The following is a 12,032-nucleotide window of genomic DNA, read 5'->3' as shown; positions in this document are numbered from 1 at the left end:
TGTGGGTACGAGCCTGGAGGCGCTGGTAACGGCGTTGTTGCCGCTCCCTCCAACGAGGTATACCACGAGCCCGGTGGTGGCGGCTACCCTCAAAATTTGGGGGCAATGGAGACGGCATAGGGGAGAAGTGGGGGGCTCGATGGAGGCCCCGATACGGGGGAACCATCGGTTTGCCCCAGGGAGCATTGATGGCGGATTCCTGGGCTGGCACAGGGCAGGGATTAGGAGGTTGAGGGACCTGTTTGTGGAGGGGAGGTTCACGAGCTTGGGGGAGTTAGAGGGGAAGTTTGGGCTCCCCCGGGGAACATGTTCAGGTACATGCAGGTGAGGGCGTTTGCCAGGCAGCAGGTGGAGGGGTTCTCCTTGCTGCCCCCACGAGGGGTGCGGGATCGGTTGCACTCGGGGGTGTGGGTTGGAGGAGGGAGGATTTCGGACATATACCGGGTGATGCAGGAGGTAGACGAGGCCTCGGTGGAGGAACTGAAGGGTAAATGGGAAGAGGAGCTGGTTGAGGAGATTGAGGGGGGGACGTGGGCGGATGCCCTGGAGAGAGTGAATTCCTCCTCTTCCTGTGCGAGGCTTAGCCTCATACAGTTCAAGGTGCTGCATAGGGCCCACATGACTGGGACAAGGATGAGTAGGTTTTTCGGGGGTGAGGACAGGTGTGCTTGGTGAGCCCAGCGAACCACGCCCATATGTTTTGGGCATGCCCAGCGCTGGGGGAGTTTTGGAAGGGGGTAGCAAGGACGGTGTCGAGGGTGGTGGGATCCAGGGTCAAGCCAGGCTGGGGACTCGCAATTTTTGGGGTTGCAGTGGAGCCGGGAGTGCAGGAGGCGAAAGAGGCCGGTGTTCTGGCCTTTGCGTCCCTAGTAGCCCGGCGGAGGATTCTTCTTCAGTGGAAGGATGCGAGGCCCCCAAGAGTGGAGGCCTGGATCAATGATATGGCAGGGTTCATTAAATTGGAGAAGGTGAAATTTGCCCTGAGGGGATCAGTACAAGGGTTCTTTAGGCGGTGGCAGCCTTTCCTGGACTTCCTGGCGGAACAGTAGGGAAATAGGCAGACAGCAGCAGCAACCGGGGGGGGGGGGGGAGGAGAGAGAGAGACGGACGACTGTGTACATGGGTCTGTGGGATGTGGCGGGTATTCCCTCTTTCCCTTTTGTCGTTGGGTGCTCTTTTGTTTTTTTCTCTTGTTTGTAGTTGCTTTTGAAGTTGGGTGGGAATTGTTCTTGGGGTGTTACCGCGGTTGTTTTGTTAATAGAGTTGAATTGTTTATATTTTGTAAAAATTTCAATAAAAATTATTTTTTTTTTACAAACAATACCACCTCCACCCCCCTTAAGGGAGGATTAAGAATGACACATGAAGCACGGTAGCATGGTGGTTAGCATAAATGCTTCACAGCTCCAGGGTCCCAGGTTCGATTCCCGGCTGGGTCACTGTCTGTGCAGAGTCTGCACGTCCTCCCCGTGTGTGCGTGGGTTTCCTCCGGGGGCTCCGGTTTCCTCCCACAGTCCAGAGATGTGCGGGTTAGGTGGATTGGCCATGCTAAATTGCCCATAGTGTCCTAAAAGTAAGGTTGGGGGGGGGGGGGGGGGGTTGTTGGGTTACGGGTATAGGGTGGATACGTGGGTTTGAGTAGGGTGATCATTGCTCGGCACAACATCGAGGGCCGAAGGGCCTGTTCTGTGCTGTACTGTTCTATGTTCTATAATAATGGTCACTTAAAAGGAAATACCAGACAAAAGTCAGAGCTTGAAGAAATATAGTTCAGCACACAGACACCAAAGAGAGAAAACTGGCAAAATATATATAGCATGAAGGACAGGGTATTAAAAAGATCCCTAGAATTCTACCCAAAAGCGAGTTAGCTTCTTCAGATCATGACAGAAGGGGAGGGAGCAAAGAAAACCAACGTGGCAACTTACAGAGAAAGTGGGAAACGTCCTCATCAGTTCCTCCATACATCTGTACATGGATCTTTTTGCAGGTTCAGTCACAGCCTTCCTAGCCATCATCTGTCGAGCCTCCGCCAATCGGCCTTGTAGAACGTAGCCAGTAACCTAGCAAATCAAAAGCAAGTATGTCACAAGAATCAGACCTGAACCTCTCCAACTCAGAAATACTCCAACTCTGAGAGAGCAGGTACTTCACAACAGCCCTTAGTCGCCTCCTGTGCTGCCGAACCCTTTCTTCCCCCCCCCCAGAGCCAGAACCAATGCCCCCTCCCTACCATCCCTCACCAGAAACCTGAGCGTACTGCTCTAAGTCAAGAGAGGGGTGGCACAATGGTTAGCGCTGCTGCCTCATGGCGCTGAGGACCTGGGTTCAATCACGGTCCCAGGTCACTCCATGTGGAGTTTGCAAATTCTCCCCATGTCTGCGTGGGTCTTTGCCCCCCACAACTCAAAAAGATGAGCAGGGTAGGTGGATTGACCATGTTAAATTGCTCCTTCATTAGAAAAAAAAAGAATTGCGTACTCTAAATTTATGTTTTAAAAAGAGCTTCATCAGAACCACCAGACTGTAATTACTTCACGTTATGTGAAGGCAGGCACTTGAAATTCGCTGCAGGTCACCAGAGACCTGTCCAACCGTTGTCATGGCCTAAGATCAGAAAAGTGCACCATTCCAAATGACTACTTGCCATATGTAAACTAGACAGTCTCAGCAGGTCATCCAACTATGGAGGTCATCACAAGTAAACACTCACAATTTCAGCCCCTTCTCAACACAGGGTGCCAGAGATGATCAGAAACAGGAGGCTTGAGCCCCTCATTCCTCTCACTATCTCAAGGCACCGTGGTAACATATCGTGCCCCGGGGCAGCAGGGTAGCATGGTGGTTAGCATAAATGCTTCACAGCTCCAGGGTCCCAGGTTCGATTCCCGGCTGGGTCACTGTCTGTGTGGAGTCTGCACGTCCTCCCCCTGTGTGCGTGGGTTTCCTCCGGGTGCTCCGGTTTCCTCCCACAGTCCAAAGATGTGCGGGTTAGGTGGATTGGCCATGCTAAATTGCCCGTAGTGTCCTAATAAAAGTAAGGTTGGGGGGGGGGGGGGTTGTTGGGTTACGGGTATAGGGTGGATACGTGGGTTTGAGTAGGGTGATCATGGCTCGGCACAACATTGAGGGCCGAAGGGCCTGTTCTGTGCTGTCCTGTTCTATGTTCTATGTTCTATCTGAGATAGGGGCTGGACCAGATCTGGCCAGCGTGACTCAGTAATACAGACAGCGCTTTAGGACTGGGAATTCATTCTTTGGAACCACAACCCCAGCCACTATCACTTCCAGCAAGGAGGGGTTGTGGTTGGCCAGGCAGCAGCAGGTCATCACTCACCACGTTCCAGTAGTACAGGTGCTCCACAGGGTTTTCAGAAACCATGATCTGATCAGCCATAGCATCCACCTGGCAAATGTGCAGTCTGATCCAGTCCAGAAGGTGTGACATGAGAGAACCAGCTGCAATCAAACATTACTCCTTTAGTATTTCCACAAATCATGGTTGAAAGGCTGCACTAGTGTTTTATTTCTACTAATTTTAGTCATATGGTCGGTTGTGATACTGTACCAACAACAACCCATTAGGCTCTGAAGCCAAACCCCAGCTGGACAAGTTGTGAAATTGAGTTCAGTAAAATTGTTAATTTGTGGACTGGCACCCGAAAATCACCAAGAAGGTATCAGCTTGTTATAAAAACCCAAGAGGTTTAATGGGTGCTCTTCAAGGTAAAGCAATTGGAGCCACTCCAGTTCCACACGGTCATTGATTGGCCTGAAAATAGCTAACTAATGGATCCTTGTCAGTGTCACCCACATCCCCAAAACAGACAGAGATAAAGTGAAATCCAACCAGGCCGAGCACTGCAGGGTCACACAGGCAGCTTCCCAGTCTCACCTTGAGCTGCCTCGATGAACAGGATTTCACAGAGATTCCAGATCAGTTCCATCGCAGAGAGAATTGAAACCTGCCATCAAAAGAAGAAACTCTGCTGTTATCCTCAATCAGCACACCACACTCGACTCCAAAATTTGAAACTACTGTAAGAATAAACAGGGCCTGGGTACTGCAGTGAGCTAGACATCCAGAAGCTGAGCTCAGATCCAGTCAAGACCAAAGAGACGCAAGTCTCCTTCATCTTCTGGCTGAGGTGATTCCTGTAGGAGATTAATTTGAACAGCTTCCGTCCAGAAAATAGGTGTCCATGGTATAAACCAACCCCGTGCTGGACCTGCCCTGGTCATTTTTGATGGGAACAATGTAGGAGTTTTGCTCTATATGTAACCCCCGTGCTGTATGTTTCCTGGGAGTGTTTGATGAGGGCAGTATAGAGAGAGCTTTACTCAGTATCTAAGGCTCACAGTACCAGCACTGGGAGGGTTTGGTCTGAATTACAATGTTTTATTCACCAAATAATTTTTTTCAGCTTTAAGGAAGACTAACTTGTATACTTTTTGCCGTTCTTGGTTAAAGCTTGGGGGCTGATCCCAGAATGAGCCTCCCCTGAAGGGCAAATTAAATTAATATGGTCAGAGTTTCTTAGAAATTCACATCACTCTCAAAGATTTAGACTCAAAATTTGCTGAGTTGACCAGGCTCTCAGTTGTTGATCTATCCTGAATCGGGAGCATGAAAGTCCAGATTATGGCAATGTGCTCAATATTTCAGCCTCAAGTAAACACAGTATATGTGGGTGAGAGCTGAAGATACTACTTATAATAACTGTGGCTCAGGATCTGCACCCACAGACCCTGGTGAGGGGCAAGCATCTTTAGAAAAGGAGAAAAAAATTGAGGTAAATTAGTGAAAATTTCTGAAAGCAACCATATTCCCTCTGCCCACAACAGTTTACAGCTTGAATGTTCCCATATCACTGAAAGAGAACAGCATCATCAATGCTGTTCACATCGTAAAAATAACTAATTTGCAATCCTGGTGCAACAAAAAAAAAACTATTAGCAATAGACATGCATTCTTGGGAATCTCCTCCCCCTCAGCCCAATCTGCAGCCCAGCCAAACAGTAATTAAACAGCGCTCGAGTGTTCTCGTACCTGATCTTCATACTGTTCTAATATGGCTCGATCCTCAGGGAGAACTGAGAAAAGAAAAATGTTATTGCAGATACCACTCACTAAAACCATCCGACACACAAAACATAGGCGCAGAACACAGTGCAGAGAAGGATTCAAAGACTGATCAAGTTGAATGGGATGATCTCTGATGAAAGTGGATTTTTTGAAGTATATGACTGATGCAGGGGAATGTCGTGGTATGTAAGCTCTCTCAGAAACTGCTCGATAAAGTGTCTAAAAAGAGACTTACAAAAATTCCACATGAATCGGCCAGCAGAGAACGCAATATTTAAGAGGATGGTCAAAATATCCAGGGAAGAGAAGGAAAAATCCTTGTGACACAGGAAGTTGATGTGATCTGGAGAGCAAGGTTTGAAAGGGTGGTGGAAGCAGATTCAATAATAACGTTCAAAAGGAATTTGAGTACTTGAAAGGAAAGAACAGGGAAGTTGAATAAACTGGGATAGCTTTCAAAGAGCTGGCATGGGTGCAATGAGCCAAATGGCCTCCATCTGTGGTGTATTACTTCAGCTGCATGGGCTCGGAGCTCCATAATTTCCTCCTGAGCCTCTCAGTCTCGTTCACCTCCTTTAATGTGGTCCCAAAAACCAACGACTTTGACCAACATTTCAGTCATCTATCCTGATATCACCTTCTATGGTTCCTTTTCAATACTTAATTGCTCTAGTTTAGCATGTTGGCTACGTTAAAGGCACTATACGAGTATAAGTTGTATGATTCCAAGAGAAGCAAAGGTAAAAAGTTGACAATCAACAAGAATTAGGGTGAACAAGTGGTGCTCAGCTTGGATCACCCTAGTCATTTGCAATCGGAGAGCAACAAAATAACAACTGTTCTTGATTTTTGTTGAATTGCGGAGTCTTTGCTGCCAAATATTTGTTGCCGTGGTTTGAAATAGGCTCAGCTGGCACATCTTATCCAGTGTTGGGTCTCCTAGTCAATAGCGGTCTTTTAAGAGAGGTGGCTGCCAAGGTATGGAAAATGCTCAACATATTCCAGGGCACCTTTTTGAAAAAAACATATTACAGGATCATCAATGTAAAATTCTCACCGAGAGAGTGAGGAGAGGAATTAGACCCCGTGTCTGCATGGATTTCCTCCGGGTGCTCAGGTTTCCTCTCACAAGTCCCAAAAGACGTGCTTGTTAGATGAATTGGGCATTCTGAATTCTCCTTCAGTGTACCTGAACAGACGCCGGACTGTGTGTGGTGTCTAGGGGATTTTCACAGTAACCTCATTGCAGTGTTAATGGCACTAATAAAGATTATGATTACTATAAGGAATTTATTTCTACACAGGGTGTCTGGAGTATTGGTTACTTCTTACAGTTGTGGATATGACAACCCGATTTCAAAAAGCTATACCAGTTGTATAGTGAACTGTCAACCTTGTCTCCAACCTCACTCTTCCCATCTCTGTCCTCTTTCACCACTTCTACCTGACGTACGTGTTCCTTTCTATCTTCTTCCCTACAGTGGTATTTTTTCAACATATTTGTGTGGCACAATCGGTCTTTCTTCCTACAGTCTGGAGTATCTATTAGGTAAGCCACCTTATTCGCCCTCTTAACTACCTTATAGGGGTCGCTGAATTTCGCTTTCAGAGGTTCAGCCTGCAACGGTAACAATACTAATAGCTCATCTCCAGCTTGGAATGTTCTGGACCCGGCATGTTTGTCTGCCCACATTTTTATTCTTTCTCCCAAATCCTTTAAATGCTCTTGGGCTACCTGACAAGCTCCTGTGAGTCTTTCCAGAAACATAGAACATAGAACAGTACAGCACAGAACAGGCCCTTCGGCCCTCGATGTTGTGCCGAGCAATGATCACCCTACTTAAACCCACGTAACCCGTATACCTGTAACCCAACAATTCCCCCCATTAACCTTACACTACGGGCAATTTAGCATGGCCAATCCACCTAACCCGCACATCTTTGGACTGTGGGAGGAAACCGGAGCACCCGGAGGAAACCCACGCACACACGGGGAGGACGTGCAGACTCCACACAGACAGTGACCCAGCCGGGAATCGAACCTGGGACCCTGGAGCTGTGAAGCATTGATGCTAACCACCATGCGACCGTAATTATGCTACACATAATTCAGCATTGAGGATTCGTCTTTTGATTTTAGAATCTCCATTTATGTCAACTTTAATGGACCCCATAATTCATGGCCATAAACAAATTCAAATGGGCTAAACCCAGTAGATACGTTCAGAGAATCTCTGGTGGCAAATGGTAAAAAATCCAATCCCTTGTCCTAATCTCTTGGGTGTTTATGTCAATAGGCCCTAAACATGGTTTTGAAAGCCTGATGATATCTCTCCAAAGCTCCCAGAGTTTGTTGGTGATAGGCAGTTGATTTTAGTTATTTCATACCTAAACTACGAATTATGCACCAGAAGATTTTAGACATAAAGTTAAAACCCTGGTCAGATTGTACTTCTAATGGTAGGCCATAGTGTGTGAAAAACTATGTTGACTTTTCCACAACGATGTTGGCTGTAATCGTTCTCAACGGTATAGCTTCTTGAAATCGGATGGTCATATCCATGACTGTAAGAAGTATTCAATACTCTAGAAACCCTCTGTAGACATAAATTCCTTTTAATAATAATAATCTTTATTAGTGTCACAAGTAGGCTTACATTGACACTGCGCATTCTGGGAGGCACTGAAGGCAGTAATAAGGGGGTTGGTAATAACATACAGGGCTCTCAGAAATAAAAAGGAGAGGGTGGTGAGGCAGTAGCTAATCAACTCCTTACTGAACATGGATCGGCGGTACTCCACGTCTCCACCGTGGACCTACCGGAGAGCAAAAAGTTACAAATGGAATTTGATCTGCTCTCCAACCATGAAAGCAGTGAACCAGCTCCGCCAGACACAGGAGATATCCTACGACCATGGAGACAAGGTCAGCCGCTTGCTGGCTCACCAGCTGAGCAAGCAGGCAGCCACAAGGGAAATTGCGCAGCTGAAGGATGGGAATGGCAAACTAGTCGTAGAGGAGATTAATGAGGCCTTTGCAACTTTCTACTGAGAGCTGTACACCTCTGAGCCCCTGGAGGGTCAATCAAAGATGAAGCAGTTCCTCAAAGGGCTGGTCATACCAGTCATAGGGGAGGAAAAGAGGCAGGGCCTGGAAGCAGCACTAGACTGGGAGAAGTCATGGAGAGTATTAACTCTATGCAGGCAGGGAAGGTGCTGGGTCCAGATTCAGGGTCCAGGCGGATTCCCGGTGACTTCGATAAAACATTTGCGGTAGCACTGGCCCCGCAACCACGGGAGATGGTCAATGACTCGCAATTGAGGGGCCCTGCGACCCATGTTGGCTCAGGCCTCGGTATCACTGAGCCCTAACAAGGACAAAGACCCAGTGGAGTGTGGGTCATACAGACTCATCCCGCTCCTAAACACTGATTCCAAAATTCTGGAGGAAGCCCTGGAGAAGCGACTGCAGATTTGCATAGCAGAGGCAGGCAACTAACAGCTAACATCAGATGCCTGTTGAACTTGATTATGACCCCCACCCGGGAGAGGACACCAGACGACATCATCTTCCTGGATGCAGAGAAGGCCTTAAACAGAGTCAAATGCAAGTACCTCACAGAGGTACTGGAAAGGTTTGGGTTGGGACCATGGTTCACCTTATGGGTGAAACTACTGTACAGTGCTCCCATGGCGAGCATACAGACGAATGCCACCAGCTCTGGATACTTCCGGCTGCACGGAGCACAAAGCAGGGATGTCCTCCTACCCCGCTACTATTTGCCCTGGCAATCGAGCCACTGGCGATCGATCTCAGAGCAGCGAAGGGGTGGAGAGGCATTCAGAGGGGAAGAAGAGAGCATAGAATTTCACTTTACGCGGATGACCTGCTCCTCTACATCTCGAACCGTCTGGCCATCATGGGAGGAATTATGGAACTCCAAAGGGAGTTCGGAGCTGTCTCTAGTTACAAACTTAACCTAAGGAGGAGCGAAATCTTCCCGATGAACCCAGGGGAACCAAGGGGGAGGAGCAGAGCTGGGGCAGTTGCTGTTCAAATTAGTCCAGAAATTCGGATCTAAATAGCCCACCACTGGACACAAATCCACAAACGGAACCTGAAGAGTCCGGTGGAGGAGATAAAAAAGGACCTGCAGAGGTGTGACTCGCCCCTGCTCTCCCTGGGGGGGAAGGAGAGAGAGAGAGAGAGAGAGAGAGAGAGAGAGAGAGAGAGAGAGAGAGAGAGAGAGAGAGAGAGAGAGAGAGAGAGCAGATGATCAAGATGAACGTGCTATTCAGGTTCCTTTTCCTGTTCAGATCCCTCCCGATCTTCATCACCACAGTCAACAAATTAATCATGGTGTTTGTGTGCGGGGTTGGGGTGTGGAGGAAGAAGGTACTACAGAGAAGGAGGAATGTGAAGGGCCTGGCCCTCCCGAACCTCCAATTCTACCAATGGGCAGCCACGACAGAAAGAGTTTGGGGTGGATCAAAGAGCTAGGGAAGGAATGGGTCAGAGTGGAGGAGATACTCAAAGAACCCAGTGGAGTGCAGTTGGTTCCCACATGGAACCAACTGCAACACCACTTTGGTCTGACCAAGGTGTCCACTATGATCCCCATTATGGTCCCCATCTGCAACAACCACAAGCTCACCCCCACGACAATGGACGTCTCCTTTAAAAGTTGGAGACAGGACAAAGGGACATTGACGGTGGGGGATATGTATGTCGAAGGCAGAGTAGCCAACCTGGGGGGAACTCATGGGAAAATTCCAACTTCCGAAAAGGAATGAGCGAAGATACATTCAAATCAAAAACTTCCTCCGAAAGGAGACAACGACATTCCCCCAGATACTCGTTACTGGACAGACTTCTGACCTTGGTCGAACTAGGAAACGGGAACTGTGCTGACATGTACGGACGACTACTAGAGGAGGTACGCTCACTCTTGGACGAGCCTGGGACGAAATGGGAGGAAGAGCTGGGTAGGGAGATAGGGGGAGGACTCTGGATCGAAGCATTGCACAAGGTAAACTTCACCTCCCCCTGTGGAGGGCTGAGCCTAACTGAATGAAAGGTGGTGCACAGGATGCATCTAACCAGAACAAGAATTTTTAAAAATAAATTTAGAGTACCCAATTTATTTATTTTTTCCAATTAAGGGGCAATTTAGCGCGGCCAATCCACCTAACCTGCACATCTTTGGGTTGTAGGGGCGAAACCCATGCAGAAATAGGGAGAACGTGCAAACGCCACACGGACAGTGACCCAGGGCCGGAATTCGAACCCGGGTCCTTAGCGCCACAGTCCCAGTGCTATCTACTGTGCCACATGCCGCCCTAACCAGAACAAGAATGAGTAGGTTCTTCTTGGAGATGGAGGAGAGGTGTAAACAGTGCCAGGGTGGCCTGGCCAACCATAGCCACATGTTCTGGTCTTGCCTCAGACTTGTGGGTTCTGGACGACCTTCTTTGAGACCATGTCCAGGGTTGTGGGGGGTGAAGGTGGAACCATGCTCGTTAGTGGTGGTCTTCAGGGTGCCGGAACTGCCAGATGTCTTTATGGAGAGAGGGCACGTGGCTTAGTCTTTGCCCCCTGATCATCCGCCGGAGACTCCTTATCGGCTGGCAATCGGCAGCGTCACCCAATTCCGCAGACCGGTTGTCTGACCTGGCAGAATTCCTCAAATTGGAGCAAATAAAATGCAGCATCTGGGGTTCAGAGGAAGGCTTCCACAACACGTGAAGTCGATTCACCAGCTTGTTCCAAGACCTGTTCGTAACCAGCAACCAGTAAGTCAGGAAGTGACCACAGCGGCGAGACCAAAGCGCTATCTGGCTCGCAGTTGTCTTTGTTCTCCCTTTTCGCCTTTTTTGTCTTTCTTTTTTAAATAAGCGCCCTCTGTAACATAGGTCTTCCTTGTTGATACTGTATATTCTGTTTGTGATAAATGAAACTCTCTCAATAAAAATATATATTTTTGCACTGCAGTCTCATGGCGCCGAGGTCCCAGGTTTGATCCCGGCTCTGGGTCACTGTCCGTGTGGAATTTGCACATTCTCCCCATGTTTGCGTGGCTTTCGCCCCCACAACTCAAAGGTGTGCAAGGTAGGTGGATTGAACACGCTAAATTGCCCCTTAATAGGAAAAAAAAATGAATTGGGTACTCTAAATTTATACAAAAAAATATATATATTTTTTTTTTGAAATAAATAAAGAGGGCTGAGGAGTGTTAAAGGATAGATAGTTAACCAGTTGTATTTATTGCCTAATTATAGTCACATATATAGTTAAAAGTTAAATGTGTTCACAAATGTTTTCTCCAGGATACCCACATGCGCGAGTGTGACCAGATACGTCTTCAGTCGATTTGGGTGAGCCAAGTTTTCCCACTCAGGATTCGACAGCAGGCCCCGATGGGTGCCAATTCTCATTGATAAAAGTATCGGAGAAGGTAATAGCAGATGCGGGAGGGCCGTGTGCTTTAGTAACGGGGGTTTTAGAAGGGAAAAAGGTGGCATTGGCAAATATGTCCACCCCGAATTCGGAGCTACAATGTTCATGAAGCAGTTGTTGGCAGCAATACCAGATCAAGACTCCCACCAACTTATTATGGGTGGAGATATGGACTGCGTGCTGGACCTTGAGGCCAAGGCCATTGGTCCCAGGGGGTACGGCAAAGACTTTACTTGCATTTATGGAGGAAACAGGGGGGGGGGGGGGGGGGGGGGGGGGGGGGGGGGGGGGGCCGGGGGGGCAGACCCTGGAGGTTTGGTCATCCGGAGGAGGAAGAGTTTTTGTTTTTCTTCTCTGTACACAATGAAGAGGTAAGGAGGAAGCGGGAAAAATTGGTAGATGTTATCACAGAGGTGGATGGCAGGTATGTGAGCAGTCCATCCCCACAATTACTAGCGATAGGAAAAAACTGCAAATGAAGTTCAGTTT

At 48.2% G+C, this 12,032-nt stretch overlaps 1 protein-coding gene across 1 annotated transcript in view; it reads right to left on the bottom strand.

Moving 5' to 3' along the window:
- The window catches only part of nup85 (nucleoporin 85), a 75,325-nt gene that overhangs the window by 40,722 nt on the left and 22,571 nt on the right, over positions 1 to 12,032 (bottom strand). Inside the window, exons 5-8 of the mRNA XM_038777161.1 lie at positions 5,051 to 5,094; positions 3,896 to 3,965; positions 3,338 to 3,459; positions 1,929 to 2,063 (exon numbers count right to left, since the gene is read on the bottom strand). Of these exons, the coding sequence (XP_038633089.1) occupies positions 1,929 to 2,063; positions 3,338 to 3,459; positions 3,896 to 3,965; positions 5,051 to 5,094 (371 nt within the window). The remainder of the gene's footprint in view (positions 1 to 1,928; positions 2,064 to 3,337; positions 3,460 to 3,895; positions 3,966 to 5,050; positions 5,095 to 12,032) is intronic.

The sequence above is a fragment of the Scyliorhinus canicula genome, chromosome 18, assembly GCF_902713615.1.
Source record: "Scyliorhinus canicula chromosome 18, sScyCan1.1, whole genome shotgun sequence".
NCBI lineage: Eukaryota > Metazoa > Chordata > Chondrichthyes > Carcharhiniformes > Scyliorhinidae > Scyliorhinus > Scyliorhinus canicula.
The sequence above is the reverse complement of the archived record's forward strand: the minus strand, read 5'-3'. Positions and strand labels throughout refer to the sequence as shown.